Here is a 22899-nt window from a genome sequence, read left to right on the forward strand (position 1 = left end):
TCTTTACTTTTATAGTGAACTAGATTGGAAAAGTTTATGCGACCAGAACAAAAATTTCAATACAGACTATGGGGCAGATTTATCAAGTGTTGGTGCTCCATGCCTCAGTACTTGATGTTGGCCGGTCCCTCAATCCGCGATGGATCCAGGATGTAGAAATGTACTGAAGCATGCCACGGCACGGCACGGTACCAACCTCTCCATACCTAAGTGGCGTAGAGGGGGAATAAGTCCCAATTCCCAGCTCTGACCAAGAAATACATCTAAGTGATTATTTGTACCCAGGTATTCTGCCGTACAAGCCCGGATAAATCCCCCCCCCCCTATATTTTCAATACATAAAATCAAATCTATCATCAAAATTTACCTTGACAAACCAGCATCAAAGCACCAATATCGCAATGACGTTTTTTTATCTTTATTTGTAGTTACAAAAGGGAAGGAGGTCAGGCGGAGCTTCTATCTGGATGCCCGCATTGGTCAAGGGTAAAGCAGGCAAAGGGTTAATTGTGGAAGAAGGGAGGAAGAAGAATGAAGTAGAACGGGTGGGAGATAAGGTGGGGCCTTTAGCATTATATAGGTCCAGGTCCTCTTGGACCATCTGCACGAAGGAAGGGTGAAGAGTTCCTCATGCAGCCATGGGATAAGGCCTCAGAGGGGGATCTTTAGGGGAGCATAATGGAAGGATGGGGCAGAGCGCATAACTAACAGGGAGATGAAAGCTGATGGTTATATAGCGCTCCCACCCGGCAATGGGTACAGGTAGGACGGTGGTTACTAATGGGTACAGGTAGGACGGTGGTTACTAATGGGTACCGGTAGGACGGGGGTTACTGTGACATAGTTGTCATCCCTGGAGCCGTGCAGTGCGACTGGGGTAGCCAGGTAGCCAACATCTAGGAATCACCCCTCTCAGTTCGGTCTGTAAAGCACTTTATACTGTTAATATTAATGATGTTGATAATATTTATTGTTAATATGTTATTTAATAAACCATCATACTGTGGCCTATTTATTCCAACTGTCATACAGCGTCTGTGTCCAATTATTGGGGGGAAGAGTTAGTTAAGGGGAGCAGGAGATGTCAAGTGAGTAACAAGTACATAGAGGTACCTAGACGCATGGATAGCCTGTCTCTATCTAATAGGTCAGCTTTTCATTTAAAGCGAATTACCTAATTTTAGAATTATGTAAATTAGCCAGGAGGCCTTAACCCTTCTCGGCTCTGGCTTCGTTGACTAATATAAGCACTTCTACATTGCACTCTGGCTCCTTTGGTCCTTCCCACAGCCGGTAACACGAGGCTCTTCATGCGCCATATCATCTACATTGCGTTGCCGCCTGTTACTCACTCCGAAGCTGCTTTGCGGTTAGATTGCGCAGCTGCTGTGAGTAGCCAATGGCTGCACAATGCAGATGATACAGAACATGCGCTGGAATTGTGGAGAAGGGGCTGGGGGGAAGGTCTGGAGGAGGCAGAGGGCATCGCAGAAGTGCTTTAAGTATATCATGTAGTGAAACCAGAGCCCAAAAAAACTTTGGCAACTTCCCTCAAAGCACGGCTCATTTCCATAATTATAAAACATTTCTTTATATAGTAAAACATTGCAATATCATTGCTCAGGTCTTACACGCTGAGATGCTGGTTTATCAAGGTACATTTTAATAATACCTGTTTTGGATCACAATGTATAGCTTTGTGCCCTGGCACACTCAAGTTGTCCTGGTATTACATGATGGCCATTCATTTAAACATAGTTAACTTTTCAGCAAACTTTGCATAAATCAAAAGTCCAGAGTGTGCTCATGTGGGGGTAAAACAATTTCTCATTGTTAACCAATATCTTCTGTATTTTTAGTAGTTTTCTACAGGCCCTAAAGTTGTCGCTGTGGCTAACTTTCTGTGCACCCCTCACCCTCCGCTCTCCATGGACTGCATGTGCTTTATAATCTGACACCTCATTAAAGCTTGTTAGCAAGATGGAATAAAGCAGAGTAAAAATTGTTAATTACGAAGAATGGGAGCAGGAAAAGAGCCAGTTAAATGGAGAATGAGGCATCTTTCTTAGATAACGCTCACATAATCTATGCAAAATTTGTTGAGTAAGCTTTTAAAACGATAAAGTTAATAATATATTGTCTCAAGGGTGAAACCTGTAAAGAAAATTGTTCAACTTCTCTAGCAGATGTTTGTAAGAAAGAAGTTGAGGAGGTGACTCCTCTATATAGGAGAGTGTAGCTAGCCCCGTAACCATCTCCATGGCCAACACATTGACAGTTGTAGTAGTTAGGATGCTCCTCATGGACTCTGCACTAAATACATTTTTACGAGAAGATGCCTGGAAGGAGTGAGGATGAGAAGAATCGAAGGTGTTCTTAATTAGAGATGAGTGAATCAATTAACGTAGTTTGAAGCTCCCAACAAATAATTATAATTCACGTCCAACCCAGAATCTCAAGTAAATTCTGTTGGCAACTGAATGAAAATGACTGAAGATCAGAGCGGTCATTCCCACATAAGAATGGCCCATGATAATGGCTTTATTTCCGACCTAATGAAAAGTTGAAAAAATGTTAAAGGCATCTTGCTTAAACAGATAGCAAAAAATCACGATTTGCGGATAAAAATTAGAGCTCTTGTGTTGCCCTTATTCTTTAACATGCTACTTTTAGCCGATCCCAGACTTCAATGGTGACTTTGACACAAATGATGACCTGCCTCTAAGAAGTCAACACTGAAAATATTGTACCATACCCTAAAGCTCACCCAGACATGTCCTCATAAATGCCGAGCAACTTCTCATTTTTCTGAATATACAGTGGTCTGAATAGTTTAGAGTAAGAGTCATCCAACTCTTTCAAGCTAACATTTGCAGGAGTATTCCTTTCCTAAGTGTACGGTAGTCATAGGATGCCATAAGATCCTCATGTTATTTATACAATAACCTTCCCCATTCAATTAAGGGAGTGCAAAAAATAGCTGATCAAATATGTTTCACTACTGTTCTAACTCCCATAAAAGTGAACGGCTTTACTATTCAAACGGCTAGTTCTTTCGGGGAGTAAAGGGAACTTGGGATCCCAATTTAAAAGTATTCATTAGACCCCATGCCCACAACCATATTGGGGCTGTGATCTAGTCACACACAGCCCCTATATAGAGTTCTATTACATTCAGTCACAGAGCGAAACATATACATCATGTACTATTTTTGGCCAAATTTGTGACGTGGCCACTGAAGTTCCTATGGAGACGGGAGGGGTGAGGAGTGCTCCCTTCCCCTTTCTCCACCTGGCCGTATATTCCAGGCTGGGCTGAAGAGTGTAGTCAGGTGTAAGAGGCCTTAAGACATTTATGGTATATACAGTGGATATTCCAAGGGTGTCTAGGATGGAAATGCACCTAATGCACAATTACAACAGCTAGATAAAGTAGTAGTATTAAAAGGAGTATTCCTATTATGCACATTTTTCTATTATCTATAGAACAAAGGACATTTGACTGATCACTGGTGGTCCAACTGACAGAAATGAGGGGCTGCCAGTGCCATGCTCCATGGTGTTTCATATGGAAGTAGCATTGGTTCCAATGATTAACCAACATTCCATGCATTTCGATGGAACCATAGAAGTCCTATAGAAGTACATATGGTGCTGACAGGGCATGGTCATCATATTTGGGGCACTGGGGGATATTTGTGGGCCCCTGTTATCATGATATCCCCATAGATGACACACTCTTCCCTATCCTTTGTACAGGAGCTTCTGTAAGTGTTCATAGCAAGGAAAACCCCTTTAAATAAAATACACTTCTCACTTATCATGCTAGGAAGATGTTACAACTTTTCTCCTGTCTTATTATTGTAAGACTTAAAATAAAACATAAAATACAACATAAAATAACTACAGATAACAATAAAATCTTAAGTAATCATTTGTTGCGATGAAGGTGTTTAACTGTAATTCTATATTTTTTTCGGTAAACTTGAAGATTTTTCTTGCTGTAGATGAAGCGTATTTGCCAATTGTTTATGGCTGTTTACAGATGATATTGCCATTTTTTACATTTCTTTTATGCTCTAGCTTTTCTATCTCAAGGTATATTGCAAATGCATAAAAGTAACAAGAATCTTCCTAAGTAACATTGAGTGTAGAGCTTTATGATGATGGTTTTTGGAGCATAATATACTTTTTAATGAAAGACAATTTTAAGTCACCATATGGAATAGATAAGCTTTAAAAAAGATAAAGTTGTATCTATGGGAAGGAAGAGAGTAGAAGGGGAATGGAGAAAAATAATTAGAAAAAAAAGCATAAAGCAAACATCATAGAACAGGAAATATTTCTGCTTTTTATCTATTGTACAGTGATTTCTGCCAATATTCTCTACAGTGCTGGACAGTCACATGGTAAACAGTAAAGCAAGTGAATGATGGAAAAATGCAGAAGATTTTTATCAAGTAGTTAATATTACAAAAAAAATGCATTGTTTTTCTTCTTCAATACTAATCATATTTTCTAATATATATGAAGGACATATGTAGAGTCTGTGCTAACTTCAACACGAAAATGCATCCATTATCCAAGCAGCATATTATAGAGCAGGAGGATCTTAAGAGATGGAACAGTGGGGAACATTTACTAAGAACATGTACTATGTGCAGTTTGCCTGTGTAGTGTGCAGGGGGCGCCAGATCCAGGATTTCTGGTGCAGGTTCTTCATGAATCTGGCGCCCTGTGCACTGCTCGGACAGAGTGCACCACTTTTTTTGATGCACCTTTAACATGGGGCGAGCTACACAATTCTATTGGATGTTAAATCTGATGCATGGTCCGACTGAGCACCGGAGTGCCACCTTCAGTGCAGAAATTTGTGTTACATGAAAACTAGTGCAGCTGTGCCATAAAAGGGTCACGTGAGACACAATTGTGGTGCGGATACTTCTTTTATACCTGTGCAAGCAGTTTGCACTAAAAAGAATATGCAAAGTCCGCCAGAAAACTTGCGCACAGATCTTTGTAAATGTGCTCCATTGTGTTGTATCTGCAGGTAGCATGTTATAGAGCAGGAGGAGCTCAGCAGATTGCACATAATGCCTTATCTGCAGGCAGCATGTTATAGAGCAGAAGGAACTGACAAGATGGTATGTAGTGTAATATCTGCAGGCAGCATGTTATAGACTGGGTATGGGATGCAAAATATATATAGTGTCCAATTTGAAGGCAAAATGTTGAATAGCAGGAGGAGCAGAGCAGATTGTACATAATGCCCTATCTGCAGGCAGCATGTTATAGATCAGGAGGAACTCAGCCGATTATATATAGTGTCTAGAGATGAGCGAACACTAAAGTGCTCGAGTGCTCGTTATTCGAGACAAACTTTTCCTGATGCTCGAGTGCTCGTCTCGAATAACGAGCCCCATTGAAGTCATTGAGAGACTCGAGCATTTTTCACTGAAGTAACACATTGAAAGAAGAACACAGTGAAGAACACATTGCAGATGTTTCCGTACATCTGCAACTTATCCGAAGACACACGTGCCGAACGGTGTTCTTCACAACAGTATGTGAAGAACAATATGTGTGAAGAACACATTGCAGATGTTTCCATAAATCTGCAATGTGTTTTTCACTTAAATGATCCTGTGTTCACTGTGCTCATTGTTTTCTTTGTATTCTTCACTGTTCTTCACTGTCTTTTCTTAATTAAATGCTCGATCTCGAGCAGGGGAAATACTCGTCCGAGCAACGAGCCGTTTTTCGAGTACTCTAATACTCGAATGAGCATCAAGCTCGGACGAGTATACTCGCTCATCTCTAATAGTGTCCTTTCTACAGGCAGCATGTTATAGAGCAAGAGGAGCTGAGAACATTTTACAGTTTTCTATACACAGTCAACATGTTATAGTGCAGGAGGAGCTAAGCAGATTGTACTAAGGAACACATTTATCAGTGCTTGCCCGCCTGACATCTGGTGGACAAGGCCTGTTTAAGGAAGTTGAGGGGATCTGGAGTTTCCCATTGTATTTATTAATTTATAACCCCCTCAGACTAATGAGAAATGATTGGACTGGAACAGAAGCTTCAGTCAGGGGATTGGATCTCCTGGCTTAATGATGGCATGCTCCCAGCACTTCCACTCCGATGATTTCTCTGGGAAGAGTGCCACCCGTCTCTTCCACTGGAGAGAGCATCAGCGAGGACATGATGGCTGAAGTCATGTGAGAAATCTCCCTTCTGGAGTTTTTCTTTGACGAAAGGTTCAATTTCGGAACAATGAGACACATATTAATATCAGTCTATTTCTCCAGACAAAAACATTCGCTGTGATTCTTCTTCTATGTGATCCCGTCTTTTCATTTGTAATTAGCGTTCAATAATCTTGTTCTTGGACTCCTAGGAACGGATGACAAGAGGAGGCAATAGTCTTCAGCCTCGTCATGTTTACTGGGAGTTATCATTTACAAAGCCTACTGTAGCTGCCAGGCTCCTGTAATAGCCTTGAAAAACATCGCAGGGATATTTTTCTATTTTCCTGTCATGGGATTTACCATTCTTTTTACACAAAAGAAAATAATTCAAACCAGAGAGATTAAAACTAAGAATGCGGAAATTCCTTCATATTTGGAATATTTCACTTTACTGAAAGAGAGGGGGAGATGTACAAATTGTATCAAGCGAGACGCAGGCGCTCCTGATATGGAGATAGTTTTGCCTTTATACAAATCACTAGTTAGACCACACATGAAATACGGTGTATAAGAATTATGAAGGGAATGGGTAGATTAGAGGACGAGGACGGGTTATCAAACTTGGAGTTATTTACAATAAAAAATACGAGAGAGAAGATCATTTTCTACAATTTTGTAATACCAGAAGTTTTTGATAACAATATTTCTGGAAATTTCGAGAGATTCTTATTTTGCTTTATTTGACACATAGGTAAAATGGAAGAAATTCCCTCCCTCATTAAGGGCGGATCAGCATTCAGTTTATGTTTTTTTTATTGGTTTGCTCTGTATCAGCGCTTTATTCTTACACTACTTCAGACTTATGTAAACTTTATATGCTATATTTATATAGAGAGATGAGCAAATCATCCAAAATGTGATTCATAGAGGCTTCGTTGAATTTTTAAATTTATAAATTTAAGTTTTAGAATTTTTTACAAATTTTCTCTTGCCCATTACACTCAGTTCTAAGATGAATGACAGCAGTAACTTGCCACCATTGGAATATGTGGCTGCAGTAAAGCTGAAAAAATGTGTATGACTTGGTGCCTGCAAAAATGCAAAAATTCATATATTGGGGGTCATTTACCAAGGGCCCGATTCGCGTTTTCCCGACGTGTTACCCGAATATTTCCGATTTGCGCCAATTGTACCTGAATTGCCCCGGGATTTTGGCGCACGCGATCGGATTATGGCGCATCAGCGCTGGCATGCACGCAACGGAAATCGGGGGGCGTGGCCGAACGAAAACCCAACGTATTCGGAAAAACCGCCGCATTTAATAACCGAAAATGTGTCGCTTGGGAAGCGCTTACCTTCACCTGGTCCAGCTCGGTGTATTCCGGCGCGTTCAGATGATTTTCAGCGCAGCAGCGCCACCTGGTGGACGGCGGAGGAACTACCTTCATAAATCCCGTCCAGACCCGAATCCTGTTCAGAGAACGCGCCGCTGGATCGCGAATGGGCCAGGTAAGTAAATCTGCCCCATTATGTTTTAACCCATAGTAAGATTCCCTTACTGTTTTTTGTATGAAAGCGCATTCCTAGAATGTTTAAATTGTGACAAATATTGTTCCAAGGTAAAGGAATAGAATTAAACTTTGGTAAAACTGACATGATATGTTTCCCCCAATATTTTTGCATGAGCCCAATTTAGATTTCCCCATTGGGTGATGAAACCTTGAAAACTCAGGTTTTACAGAAAATAGGAAATGTAGACTAGATAAAGCTTTCATGAAGGAACAGAAGTGCATCAGGGCTGGGCATGCATGGCCCCACAAGGACATCATGTGGCCTTATTTCATATACAGGCGGTCCCCTACTTAAGGACACCCGACTTACAGACAACCCATAGTTACAGACAGACCCCTCTGACCTCTGGTGAAGCTCTTTGGATGCTTTACATTAGTCCCAGACTGCAATGATCAGCTGTAAGGTGTCTGTAATGAAGCTTTATTGATAATCTTTGGTCCCATTACAGCAAAAAATGTTTAAACTACAATTGTCACTGGGGCCCAAATTTTTTTTGTCTGGATCCACTATTATAAAATATACAGTTTCGACATACAAATTCAACTTGAGAACAAACCTCCGGACCCTATCTTGTACGTAACCCGGGGACTGCCTGTAGGTCCTTTATAAATGCATATAGCATAAATTGAGTTAAAAATACACATTCAAAGGGTTATTTATGAAGGCTTGTATGCCGGTTCTTGTACCAAGCCTCCGTGCTAGCTATACACTGTGCTTGTTGTGGCCTAAAGGACCACAGGTTAAAGTACAATTCTACGGGGCTTATTTACTAAGGGTCCCGCAGCCGCATTTTCATCAGGTTTCCCAACTTTACAGGGTTTGCACCGGGGATTGTGTTACACGTGATCAGATTTTGGCACATCGGCGCCGGCTTTCACGCGATAGAAAATGGGGGGAGGGCAGTTGGACGATCTGACGGATTCAGACTAAGCGCAGGATTTAACATTTAAATTTGTGTCGCAAGACATGCACTTACATACACCGGGAAGAAGAAGGTGAACTACGTGGACCTGAGCAGAGAAGCGACACATGCAGGATATCGGGGGCACGATCTTCTTGAATCACGGCAGATGTGCATTCCGGTGGACACTCTGGATCGGGGATCACGCATGACCAGGTAAGTAAATGTGCCCCTATGTGTGCCAGGGCCAATGAATACATCAGGAGACTTTAGCCACAGCGAAGAGGTAGGGGGTGACATACCTGAGCATGATGTGCCAGCCTATGAAAATATTCTGAATGCACTGAATAATAATAATAATAATAATAATAATAATAATAATCAATATAATTCACTATCCAATAAATATAACAAACTTTCAGATGGAGGTGCAATGGGGATACATCCAAAGATCATTCCTATTTCTTAAAAATCTCATTCTTATCTTTGCACTGTACACATTTAAGACAATTCCAAGAAGCGCTGATTTAAACAGCTCTTGTGTATTGTGGTTAAAACCAAAGGATCACAAAGAGCTCATTTATACAGAACAGATTCATCTTTCTGCTGAAAATAGTCTACCGCAGAACACTATCACCGCCCAGTCGCTGTCAATATGCCTAACACCAAGCTAATGGCTTATACAAGGAGGCATCACACAGAATGGTAAGCACAGTCTCTCACTACTCCGGCTGACTGCCTAAGCATGTGCAGCTCCACATCCCTCAATCTTTTTAACCCATTCATATACCGGCAAGCAGCTTGGCCATTAATACAGCTAAGACCAACCTTAATTAAAAAAAAAAAAAGTTACATTTGAATTTTTTTCCTCATTACTGTATAAAAGGGATATTTTTATATCTTAATCTTACTATGGTTGAAGAAAGTAGATTTTTTTTGTTCATATAATGCCATAAACTAAGAAAAAAGGCTGTTCTTTACTCTCTCATCCCCTTTGGTATATTATGGTGCCCCCCTTTGCTGCTGGTATATATTTGTATACAGAGGTTACAGCTGTGACATTACAATGACCTATGCAGCCGGTCATTGGCCTCAGTGGTATACAGCTCAGGTATTCACCATCAATGTGAAGTCACTATTGTAACCTTATTAAAAGAGATTGGTAGTGACAAGAGGAGGCACCGCCCTATAGCGGACTGGAGGAAAGAGAACAGTATAGGTTTGTTTGTAGTTTTAGGGTAACCCTAGGTTATAAAAAACTATTCCTAATCGTGGACAAACCCTTTAAATAATTAATTAATATTCAATGAAATTTGGGGTGCCATGACAGATGATGCTGTATGCAGTGGTCACGTTTTCTGTGTCCTTTATTCAGTCCCTTGTACCTCATTTCAGGGACTTTGGAATCCCTTTTCATTGATCTTCTTAATATCTCTGGCATATATGGTTATAATTTCAGTGTTTTTTGAGAAAAATGGCATAAAGAGAATCCTCGAAAGACAACTTTACCATAAGTAAAGCAATGTTAGTAAACATTAATGGCACAAAGATCATGTGAATAACATGTGGAGGGCAAGAAAACTCTCTATAGAGCCGTTCTCTCTATGACCCTGGGTAATATTTATAGGACCTACCATTACAAATCAGAGTAAAATTGGATTAAGACATACAGGACCCCTACATTACTATACAGGGGAATTATAATGTCCCTCTAATCAGATGTAGCTGAATTTGTTATTCCCCTGAAAATGTTGCATCTGTATGTGACACCGAAGAACAACTCCAACCGGGTACAAACGACAGCAACGTAGGTCATTTCTTCTTGAGAACATCTTCCCTGCATTATCTATATGAATAGTTATCATATTATATGTGCTGTCAAGATGTAGCGTTCATTAGAGGGTACAACAGTGTCTGATCCTACTTTGAATAACGAAGACTGAAGTCCTACTGCTGCGCCTATAAAGGGCTGACTAAGGCAAGTGCATGAGGAATAGTGAACACATACAGTAGATGCTCCTGCAGGGATCCTGACAGAACGCAGCATGGATTCACCACTTAGAATACAGTACAGGCAGCGGGAGCATTGATCCCAATACCTGCCATCTATGTGGTGTCTGATGAAAAACAAACTCAGGTCTGAATAAACTTGCTTCAATTTATGATGAGTTTATGTGCATTAAACCCTCTCGAAAGGAAAATTCTATAGAGAATTCCTATAGAAGACCAGCTCACTTGAGAAGGACATTACTAAGGGAAGACTAGCTCTTTGAGAAGAACATTACTAAGAGAAGACCAGCTCTTTGAGAAGAACATTGCTAAAAGAAAACCAGCTCTCTGAGAAGAGCATTGCTAAGAGAAGACCAGCTCTTTGCGAAGAACATTGCTAAGAGAAGACTGGCTCTTTGAGAAGAACATTGCTAAGAGAAGACCGGCTCTTTGAGAAGAACATTGCTAAGAGAAGACCAGCTCTTTGAGAAGAACATTGCTAAGAGAAGACCAGCTCTTTGAGAAGAACATTGCGAAGAGAAGACCAGCTCTTTGAGAAGAACATTGCTAAAAGAAGACCAGCTCTTTGAGAAGAACATTGCTACGAGAAGACCAGCTGTCAAGGGGAGTAACTTGATGGGGTGCAGAGGGTGCATTTTCTACCGGGCCCAAGAGGAACATAAGGTGTCACTTTCCGATATGAGAAGACTAGTACTATAAACCATATATTATAGCTTCATGTTACGCCCTTGATCATTGCTAAGTGAAGACCATTACTATGACAATTCAATAACAATGAGAAGACCTTTACTTTCAGAAGACCATCGCTATGACAAGAACATCTTTTTAGGAGGATGTTACTAAGTTACGAAGTTACTAAGACAATACAATTACTTTGAGGAAACCATCACTTTGAGAAGGCTTTTTATAAGAGAAGACCATTACTAAGATCATGCAAGTAAATTGAGAAGACCATTAATTTCAGTAAACTGTTGTTTGAGAAAAAAAATAGAATAGAGAAGAACATCTCTCAGGATAGACCACTAGGTCAAGAAGGTCATTACTGCTACCATTACTTTGTACTGACCATTTATATGTTTAAAAACCAGCACCTGAACATTACTAATAGAAGACAACTTCTCTAGAACAATGCTTTACTCTGTAATATATTTGACTAAGTAGTGGCAATTCTGGAATGTAATGAATACATTAGCGTTAATGGTTATTTATTGGGATCACACATATATTGTATACCATAAGTTGCAAGCTCCCTCTAGAGGTCCTAAATGTGTCATTTTCATGGCTAAAATGGGGGTAATTCTTTGTATCTAACATTTTGCTAAATACTTTGTATATATGCATGAAATAGGGTCACTTGAAGGTTCATGGCTCTAATGAAAAGTCACCAACTATTTCCAATTGTGTTCTAGGTTGTAGATCTTTAGAACAGCACCGACAATGGAAAGAGAATCATAGGATCAAATATTGGGCACCAATTACAGAGAAGGATAAAGATAAGCTACAAGGGGTGCAGAGAAGGGAACCAGGTACAAAAGGAATTGGTTAGATTAGAGTACAAAGACGGGTTATCAAACTAAGGGCACATTATGGGCACAGATACTTCTTGGGAACCTCAACTCTAAGGTAAGGTAGTTCCTCAGCCCCATAGATCACATGGAAGACAATGTGAACAGTGATCATAACTTACAATCTAGTTCATTTCCCTACGCAAGGCAACAATTTGGACAACACTAAAATATGAAATACGGAACCATAAATACACAGATTCAAGCTCCTCCTGGTTAAATGGAAAATATCATTGGATCCTGTTCGGTCAATAAATCTTTATGCAAATTAAACGTACAAGATTATGTATGAATTGTCTAATAGTGTAATGAACTAAATTTAGGACTTTATTTTAGTAAAAAATTATAACAAACAGTATCTTTGCAAACTCTTTATTCAACTTCAATTGATGCGATTAATCAAATATTACGAAGAGTTGCAAATTAGGAGAAACAAGTTTTAGGAATGAATGTACATGTCTGATTTCATGTATAGTTACCCTGCTAATGTTATGTATTGTTCTTCTCTCTGATGCATATTACAGGACTGCACTGTAGACATGACATTATTCTTCAACACTGCCCAGTGCTGCCCTCCACTGTCTGACCCTAGTGTCTAATACATAGTACCTGCAATTTATGTGGATGCTTCAATGCAGCTTACAAGGTCTTATAAAAAATGTAATCATAAATTTTAAAAAATGATGTAATTATTAAAAAATAATATATATATATATATATATTACATAGTGTAGAAGAGATACAGTAAACATCCTATATTCTGTCAATTTCCAACCATCTGTACCTTGTTGGTGGTTGAGACAATTTCTCTTTCCTAAGACTTGAATTAATCAAAAACTAAGTGCAAGCTCCACAACTCAAAAAAATGGAATGAAATGAAGATTTTTTAAAAAATGTTTAAAAATTTTTTGACAAATCCCGGCTTTATGGAAACATGAACACATTGTTGGCTAAATAATTTATTTTGCTGAGTAAAGTTGGGAAGATATAGAATACTATGCTGTCTATGTCACAGGTAGACAATCACTGTTAGCGAAAGGTACAAGTACTACAAGTTCCAGCAAACTTATTGCTGGTAGATTTGTAGTAAGTTTTGCATCATATAGGTGGATCCTCATAATATTACAAGTACAACACTCCCTTTATTAGTTCATTCTACAAGTCAGCAGCAAGTATTAGCGCAGATTCTATGCAAATAGGTCTATATAGTCATCTGGACCTTCAGCACCAGAGCCTGGTAGAATTATCATATGTATAACAAAGTACATGTTAGGTTGAATCCCTCATGTACCATTTTAGATCCATCGATTGGATCCTATTGAAGGTACAAGAAATACAAATGATCAGAAATGAGTTGAGGAGCTTGCACTTAGTTTTTATCATTTTTAAAACAGATTTTTTTTGCAAACCCCCTTGTGGCTTATTGTTACCCAAGTAATATATTTATTATATAATATACATAGGGTTCTCAGATAATATGATGTTTTGGTACAGGAGACAACACAAGACTGTGCAGTGATATATCACATTCCACTATAGTGCCCTACATTTATCCAATTCTATGAAAACTGTATAGATGGACACAAAGACCTGCAGCAAGGAGTCCAGAACAGACCGGACTTGATTCAGGAGCAGCAAGTGTTCTAGATTTCTCAGTGCTCACTCTCAATCAGGTTTATGTTACTTTCACATATGTATCACGGTATATATATATATATATATATATATATATATATATTCATCCACTCCATCTAGGAGCCAGTGAAACACACCTATGGTCCATGGAACTTTAACATTTCAGTACCTGGGTTCACTTTATTGTCATATGGAGATTAGAACCGACCTGTGGCTCTATAAGCGATTACGTGCTATGCTGATCCTTGTAGTGCTCCAATACATACATCGCGGCAAGTATACTGGAAAAATATCAGCCAATGTTGATCTAATTCAGTCCATAAGATGGCGAATATAGATGTATATCTTACTCATTCTCTGAGTTTTATAGAGAACAGATATACAATACAAAGAAGTGAGCTACAATATAAGCCCCTGGTGGATATGTTATGGAGATCATCAATCCCGGGAGTAACTTTTTAAGGTTTTTTTAAAAAATATTTTCAATTTCTTAGCTCAAAAGGAAAGACCTGAAGCCCCTTTTACGTCCTTACAACACCTCATTCAATGTATTCACTGGAGCAGCCACTTCCCACGCATGTTTCACACAGATTGAACTAGTCAAGCCTGCAACTCATTAGCCTTGGGTTCATATAGGAATTGTTTAATATCGGTTATCACATATAACCGGGTCTTATTGCTTTGACTCCCCTGTGGCCTAAGTCGAAATTAAACATGGCCTTAGGTAGATGAGAGATGCACAAAGTGTTTAACCATTTGGATCCATTTGGAAACTCTGCAGTGAAGCTTCACTATGAACTGGCAGCATGTGACTGCGGATATAGGGTATATATGTAATCCTACACATGCTGTAGGGTATGATCACAAACCTACTTTAGATATACATCTATATCAACAGTATATCTGTATCCAATGCAATATATAGGGACCTAGTACAACATAACACAATGATGCATTACTCCACACTCTCCAATTCCCATAAGACCCCCCTCCCCACAAACACCTGATGATATACTTAGTTCCGTATGTACCTCTTTGTGCAGCTGCCACTGAGTAAAATCCTACAGCTAAGAGAAGTATCAGGTAAGTCCGGAAATATTGAGGCTCCATCCTCATCACAGGTCACCATCAGCCATCTCCAGTCTTCTCTATCCCCAGTCTCTAGAACACTGCAGCCCTATGATGGTCTCCTAACCACCAGGATGCTGCAGTCTTCTTATGGAATATACTTCATCCACTGTGGGATTGTTCAGCTGGAGGCATTGCAGGACTGGATGTACCATGTAGCAGTTCTCAGAACAAGCATGTGATTATTCCTCGCAGTGTGTGTTTTCCAGGATCTCTTGAGTCATTCCTTGGATACACATTCGTTCTCTTCTTTTAGGTGATATCTAACATTGCTTAGGTCTATCTGTTCTACATAGACTTAGGGTTATCTTGTGAGAGATACATTGTTTTTCCAATATCCCTTGACTGCAGACTGATAAATTATACACAAGGAGAGTTGCTCTCCCCTCTCTTATGTGATGTCCCTGGAGAGTCTTTATTGGTCTGCTTGACTATTGCTGACCAAATAATACTCCAAATATCCCAGTGCGGTGAAGACCATCTCTTCTCTGTCCTGTAGTTTGCTTGCAGAAAAGTGTTTCTTCTTCTTAGTTTGCTTTTGCTATAGTGGATGCTTCTTGTCTTGCTTCTCCTTGGAACAATAGTATTTCTCTTCTCCTAGTTCCTGTACATCCTTCTGCATCCCATACTCCCAGGATTTAGTCTTGCACTGGCTCAGTCAATCCCTGTAGTGTATTCCTCCTATACCTCCCTCCTCTTCCCTTCCCTTGGCAGCATTGCCAGGCTTCAGCATTCTCAGCCACAGACCACAAGAAGCTGCTGAATATTTAATGATCTATGCCCTTGCCTTCAGCCAATAGGTGCTATGAAGCTGGGTGGGGGTGTGTTTTGGAGGATAGCTTCTGTCCATGGAGTAGAAGAGGTGTCTTTGCCGGCTGACTTGTGTCAGCATCTACAGGGCTTGTGTGAGATGCATTGTGCTAGGAGACATTTGTATTACTGTGATGCAGTCATGGTTGTACACATGCACAATCACTCTAGGTGCAGTCCAGTAGGTGCACTTGAAAGGGTTAATATTTTAGGAGGGTATTAGGTGCAAAAACGCAGCTTCCAGCTCTGCATCCTAAACAGGGAGCTGTCCAGTGCTGAACCTCCATGCAGGGCTATAGGCTGCAGACAGTGTAGTTCACTACTAGATCCGATTCAGTGCTGGAGGGGAGATGGCCACTACTGAATCCTCAATGGATATCGGGACCTGGATGAGACCTAGCTAGAAGTGAGACCTCCAGAGAGATGGATGAAGCTTGTCCTGGATGTGGAGCTGTCAAGAAGGAGAACTCTATGCACAAAATTCTGATGAAGGACCTGGATGTGGAGCTGTCCAGAGGTGATACCTCAATACACAATAGACTGATGAGGGACCTGGATGTGGAGCTGTTCAGAGGTGAGACCTCAACATACAATATTCTGATGTGGAGCTGTCCAGAAGCAGAGCTGTCTATTGATTGTCCTGGATGAAGACCTGTCCAGAGGTGAGACCTTAGTAGAAATATCTGAAGTGTCTGGAGGTGGAGCTGTCCAGAGGTGAGACCTTTCTAGACAATGGTCTGAAATCTGTCCAGAGGTGAGACCTTAGTAGACTATTGTGTGAAGTCTGATCGGAATATTGAGCTGTCCAGAGGTGAGTCCTTTGAAGAGACGCCTGAATAAGGACCTGTTTGTAGAGCAGTCCAGAGGTGAGACCTCAATAGAGATGTCTACCTGGGTGTAGAGCTGTCCAGTGGTGAGACCTCAATAGAGATGTCTACCTGGGTGTAGAGCTGTCCAGTGGTGAGACCTCAATAGACATTAGTCTGAAGAAGAATCTGATTGGGGCGATGTCCAGAAGACCTTAGGGATGTCTGAAGTCTTATATGATATCTTCTGCTAGCTATCGAGCTATCTGCTGCTGGAACCTCCATAAGAAGTGACGTGAACCTGCATATTGAGCTGTTCAGAGCTGAAACCTCCTTGCTGAGCTCTCAAATAGTGACACCTCTACAGAGAGAGCAGTCTGCAGCTGAACAATCCTCTCCAGTGCTCCATCTAAAGAGATGTCTCAGGCTGGATACTGGACTGTCTACTGCTGGAATATCAGCATCAGGCTCCAATACCTGTATCTACAGCTGTGCAGTTACCCAGCCCAGGACTGAAACATGTTCTGGACCTGTCCATGGGATGAAACGTTCACTGAGGAGCTATACTGCACTGAGACATTGGTACAAAGCTGCTGCTCAAACCTCAATGTGCAGACGCCTAATCTCTAGTATAGATGGCTTTATTGCTGTCCAGCACAGATGAGATGATGAGAGATGTCCAGGGTTTATAAGAATGTAAATCTAATGCTGTGATTTTTATAATAGAAACCCTAACCCCAGCAGAATGATAATAGGTCTCAGCTCATATACTGCACTGTGATATATAACTGCACACCACTGCTAGTCCTGCACAGTGTACATAACACGTCCACTCATAAGCTAATAAAGGAAATTATGTTTTATGTACATGATATTCTCCATAACATATATAACATATATGTGCACTGCCTGTACTGCCTGGACCTGTAGCGTGTGCACTGCCTGTACTGCCTGGACCTGTAGCATGTGCACTGCCTGTACTGCCTGCACCTGTAGGGTGTGCACTGCCTGTACTGCCTGATCCTGTAACATGTGCACTGCCTGTACTGCCTGCACCTGTAGCGTGTGCACTGCCTGTACTGCCTGATCCTGTAACATGTGCACTGCCTGTACTGCCTGCACCTGTAGCGTGTGCAATGCCTGTACTACCTGGACCTGCAGCATGTGCACTGCCTGCACCTGTAGCGTGTGCACTGCCTGTACTACCTGGACCTGTAGCATGTGCACTGCCTGTACTGCCTGCACCTGTAGCGTGTGCACTGGCTGTACTGCCTGCACCTGTAGTGTGTGCACTGCCTAAACTGCCTGCACCTGTAGCGTGTGCACTGCCTGTACTGCCTGCACCTGTAACATGTGCACTGCCTGTACTGCCTGCACCTGTAGCGTGTGCACTGCCTGTACTACCTGGACCTGTAGCATGTGCACTGCCTGTACTGCCTGCACCTGTAGCATGTGCACTGCCTGTACTGCCTGCACCTGTAGCGTGTGCACTGCCTGTACTGCCTGCACCTGTAACATGTGCACTGCCTGTACTGCCTGCACCTGTAGCATGTGCACTGCCTGTACTACCTGGACCTGTAGCATGTGCACTGCCTGTACTGCCTGCACCTGTAGCGTGTGCACTGCCTGTACTGCCTGCACCTGTAGCGTGTGCACTGCCTGTACTGCCTGCACCTGTAGCGTGTGCGCTGCCTGTACTACCTGTGTGTTGTGTGCTGGATGCTTGGATGTATATTTTATTTTAGCAGTAGGGGGCACATGGTGTATGGTAAGAGAGATGTATGATATATGTGAGGGAAGGATGGAAATGCATTGCAGAAGTTTACTTAATGTATATACAATCCATTATAGATGAAGTGGATCTATCTCTGATCTATCTATATCTTACTGTCTATCTATCTATCTATCATCTATCTATCTATCTATTATCTATCTATTATCTATCTATCTATCTATCTATCTATCTATCTATCTATCTATCTATCTATCTATCTATTATCTATCTATCATCTATCTATCTATTATCTATCTATCTATTATCTATCTATCTATCTATCTATTTATCTATCTACTGTAGTTTATGTATCTAATTTCTTTCTTTCCTGATAAAGCACATGACTCCTCACATAAACTCTTAATAACCTCTTTATCTAATAAGGAACTCTCTGCACTTTGTGCTGAGCTCAGGCTGTCTGGAGATTATATTATCTACGTCTTAGCCCTAATGATTGGCTGTCTCTGTTTTCTCTACCAGTCAGTAAATCATATGTCAATTGTTATATGGAAACCTATAGATATAAAGTAAGGGAATAATACTCTTTGAATGCTTACAGATGAAACCGGAAACTCTGATTGTCAATTACACTACAATCATTATGTATTACAGCTATAGGCCCATATAGTTGTACTCTTATACATTTTAGGTGTTTTGTTTTCTGTATGTTTTGATTTTGGTTTTTGGAAGAAGCTTATTGACAATGAGGGGTGAGTCATGCTAAATTATAATATGTGGGGAAATGAGGGGTGAATGTTTTACATAAGTACTTCGTTTTTAGATTCAGATAACTCACAGTGTTAGGGCTCATATCCCCCACTTCTTGGGTGTAACTTGAAGCTGATGGGCCCCAGTGTAAAGTCTTTGCCAGGCTCCCAACTGTTTTACATGGTTTATAGTAATAGTCCTCTTATACGGAAAAGTGACACCTTATGGCTCCCCTACGGCTCGGGTGAGTCACAGCAGCTAGGTCTTCTCCCAGCAACACAGAGAAGACTGCAACCTACTGATACAAACTTCAGAGAGGATCCCTGCATGAAATAGACTAAAAGTCACACAATGTGCAGGTAATAGTATTGGAATATTGTATTGAGTTCAATAATAATGTGATACCAACTGGTGAGCTTTGATTATTAAAGGTGTTGCCCTCTTTCGGGAAATAATTGATATTATTTGTGTAATGAAAAATTAGACAATTTCCCAATATACCTTCTGTATCAATTCCTTGTAGTTTTATAGAACACGTTGCTAGGCAACCCCAATAGCAACTTAAAGGCATTGGTGCCCATCACAAGTAGTCCCACCTTGAAGTTATATATACCTACACTAGCTCCTCCCACAACTCATTAGCCCCGATCCCCTGATGAAGCTGGTTATCTGGCGAAACATCTCGGGGGGGGGGGGGGTCTGGAGGCTACTGTTTGGCTTTTAATTTGACTCGTCTGAGGCTGTCTCATTAATGGGTCACTGCAGAGACCCGCTTATGTATTTACAGGCTGAGTGAATACTCAGTATTTTAAATGCAGTTAGGATAGATAGCAGCCTCATAGTGTGATAAATAAGCTGTTAGAATTCTTACTAATGAAATAAAAGTTAAGTTTTAGGCCTGACTGATAAGGCTCTATTCTGTCTTAGGACAGTTTTGTAAATAGACTACTATATCGCCTTGGCAGTCCGAGAAGGGCTATCTTTTGTGTTCTAAAAACAATAGCAATTATTCACTGAGAGTGGACAGAGACTGACTGACAGACAGGCTGTGACAGGGACTGACTGACAGACAGGCTGTGACAGGGACTGACTGACAGACAGACTGTGACAGGGACTAACTGACAGACAGGCTGTGACAGGGACTGACTGACAGACAGGCTGTGACAGGGACTGACTGACAGACAGGCTGTGACAGGGACTAACTGACAGACAGGCTGTGACAGGGACTGACTGACAGACAGGCTGTGACAGGGACTGACAGACAGGCTGTGACAGAGACTTACTGACAGACAGGCTGTGACAGGGACTGACAGACAGGCTGTGACAGAGACTTACTGACAGACAGGCTGTGACAGGGGCTGACTGACAGACAGGCTGTGACAGGGACTGACAGACAGGCTGTGACAGAGACTTACTGACAGACAGGCTGTGACAGGGACTTACTGACAGACAAGCTGTGACAGGGACTGACTGACTGACAGACAGGCTGTGACAGGGACTGACTGACAGACTGTGACAGGGACTGACTGACAGACTGGCTGTGACAGGGACTGACTGACAAACTGGCTGTGACAGGGACTGACTGACAGACTGTGACAGAGACTGACTGACAGACAGGCTGTGACAGAGACTGACTGACAGACTGTGACAGAGACTTACTGACAGACTGGCTGTGACAGGGACTGACTGACAGACTGTGACAGAGACTGACTGACAGACTGGCTGTGACAGGGACTGACTGACAGACAGGCTGTGACAGGGACTGACTGACAGACTGTGACAGGGACTAACAGGCTGTGACAGGGACTGACAGGCTGTGACAGGGACAGGCAGACAGGCTGTGACAGGGACTGACTGACAGGCTGTGACAGGGACTGACTGACAGATAAGCTGTGACAGGGACTGACATACAGACTGTGACAGGGACTGAAAGGCTGTGAAAGGGACTGACTGACAGACAGGCTGTTACAGGGACCGAGTGACAGGCTGTGACAAGAACTGACTTACAGACTGTAACAGGGACTGACTGACTGACAGGCTGTGACAGGAACTGACTTACAGACTGTGAAAGGGACTGACTGACTGACAGGCTGTGACAGGAACTGACTTACAGACTGTGACAGAGACTGACTGACAGGCTGTGACAGGACCTGACTTACAGACTGTGACAGGGACTGAATGACTGACAGCCTGTGACAGGGACTGACTCATTGACAGGCTGTGACACTGACTTACTGATAGGCAGGCTGTGACAGGGACTGAGAAAGGCTGTGACATGGACTGACATACAGGCTGTGACAGGGACTGAGGTAGGTTGTAACACTGACTGACAGGTAGGCTTTGACAGGGACTAATGGACAGGCTATGGCAGGGACTCACTGATAGGCAGGCTGTGACAGGGACTGATAGATATGCTGACATACAGGCTGTGACATGGACTGACATACAGGCTGTGACACTGACTGACAAGTAGGCTATGACAGGGACTGATGGACAGGCTATGACAGGGACTCACTGATAGGCAGGCTGTGACAGGGACTGATAGACTGTGACAGGGACTAATAGATATGCTGACATACAGGCTGTGACATGGACTGACATACAGGCTGTGAAAGGGATTGAGATAGGCTGTGACACTGACTGACAGGTAGGCTATGACAGGGACTGATGGACAGGCTGTGACAGGGACTGATGGACAGGCTGTGACAGGGGCTTACTGATAGGGAGGCTGTGACAGGGACTGATAGACAGACAGGATGTGACAGGGACTGTCAGTCAGTGACAGATAAAATATTTTTGTTTCTATTTTGTTATATCTAAGTGCAGTTATTTACTATCCCACACAATGTCGGGAGCTACAGCTACTAAACCATAATATTAATTGGTAAAATGGGAAGACCTCTTTAAGTTTTGGTCACAATCCTCTTTTGTACATTATAAATTGTCGCTTAAATCTGTTTTCCAAAGTCTAACATTGTTACCACAATGAACTTAAGTTATAAATGTAATTATTTGGATCATTACGTTTCAGCCCTTTGTTCTATTAACCTCGTTGTCTGACAAGTTTCATTTTTGTGAGTGAAGAAACAAGGGGAAGGGTAATTAAAAAGTAATGGAGAATCGATTAAGGCTTTTTTTTTAATATATGCTTTCATTCCGTCACAGAACAGAAAGGCTGGGAACAATCTGAAGTATATTAAGAAGTTACAGAAGTACAGTAAGTTTTCCATCCGGCAGAACAGGATGTGTCTCAGGTTTATGTCCCTTTGTGCATCTCCTAGCACCATTTCCATGTGTTTTGAGTCAATTCTCCAGTCTTACGTTCATCACATGAGTCTTCCTATTCCTCTTGGGTGGCAAAAGATGATCAGCTTTTAAAAAAAACATGATTCTACAACATAGGCTCTTGCAATGTCTTTCTTTATCTTTAAAAAAAATGAAAAAGGTGGACACATCTTACAGTTTAATTCCTCAAGGGAAGGGAACCCTGCACACATTGTTACCACCCAGTGGTATAAAATGTGAGACATGGGTTCACACCCAGCAGTCAAATAGTCCATTTCTATGGAATATATAAACTTAAAGGTGAAAAAACCCATAGTTACCCTGCTCTGACTCCCTATTCCCACTATACTCCAGTACATCCAGTTTTGGGCCTGGTTCTAACTGGAAGTTTTGGGGGAGGGGTCCTAGAATCCAATATGCAGCCTCCTTAGACCAGGGGAAAACACAAAAAATGTTAAGTCCCATGACTGAATCCACTAGGCTCTGAGCTAGTTTTCCAAAACATGGCTCTTAT

The 22899-nt window shown here is 41.5% G+C and overlaps 1 protein-coding gene across 3 annotated transcripts in view; it reads right to left on the reverse strand.

Moving 5' to 3' along the window:
• UNC5D (unc-5 netrin receptor D) overlaps window positions 1–16938 on the reverse strand; it is a 448185-nt gene extending 431247 nt beyond the window's left edge. For 2 of the 3 annotated variants that reach the window (XM_072148811.1, XM_072148812.1), the window contains exon 1: window positions 14906–16937. In XM_072148811.1, the coding sequence (XP_072004912.1) occupies window positions 14906–14990 (85 nt within the window). In that variant the 5' untranslated portion in view covers window positions 14991–16937. Of the gene's footprint in view, window positions 1–14905 lie in introns of all 3 variants that reach the window. The other variant, XM_072148810.1, reaches the window with a different exon arrangement.
• Between the last annotated feature and the right edge of the window lie 5961 nt (window positions 16939–22899).

Source organism: Engystomops pustulosus, chromosome 4 (genome assembly GCF_040894005.1).
Source record: "Engystomops pustulosus chromosome 4, aEngPut4.maternal, whole genome shotgun sequence".
Lineage (NCBI taxonomy): Eukaryota > Metazoa > Chordata > Amphibia > Anura > Leptodactylidae > Engystomops > Engystomops pustulosus.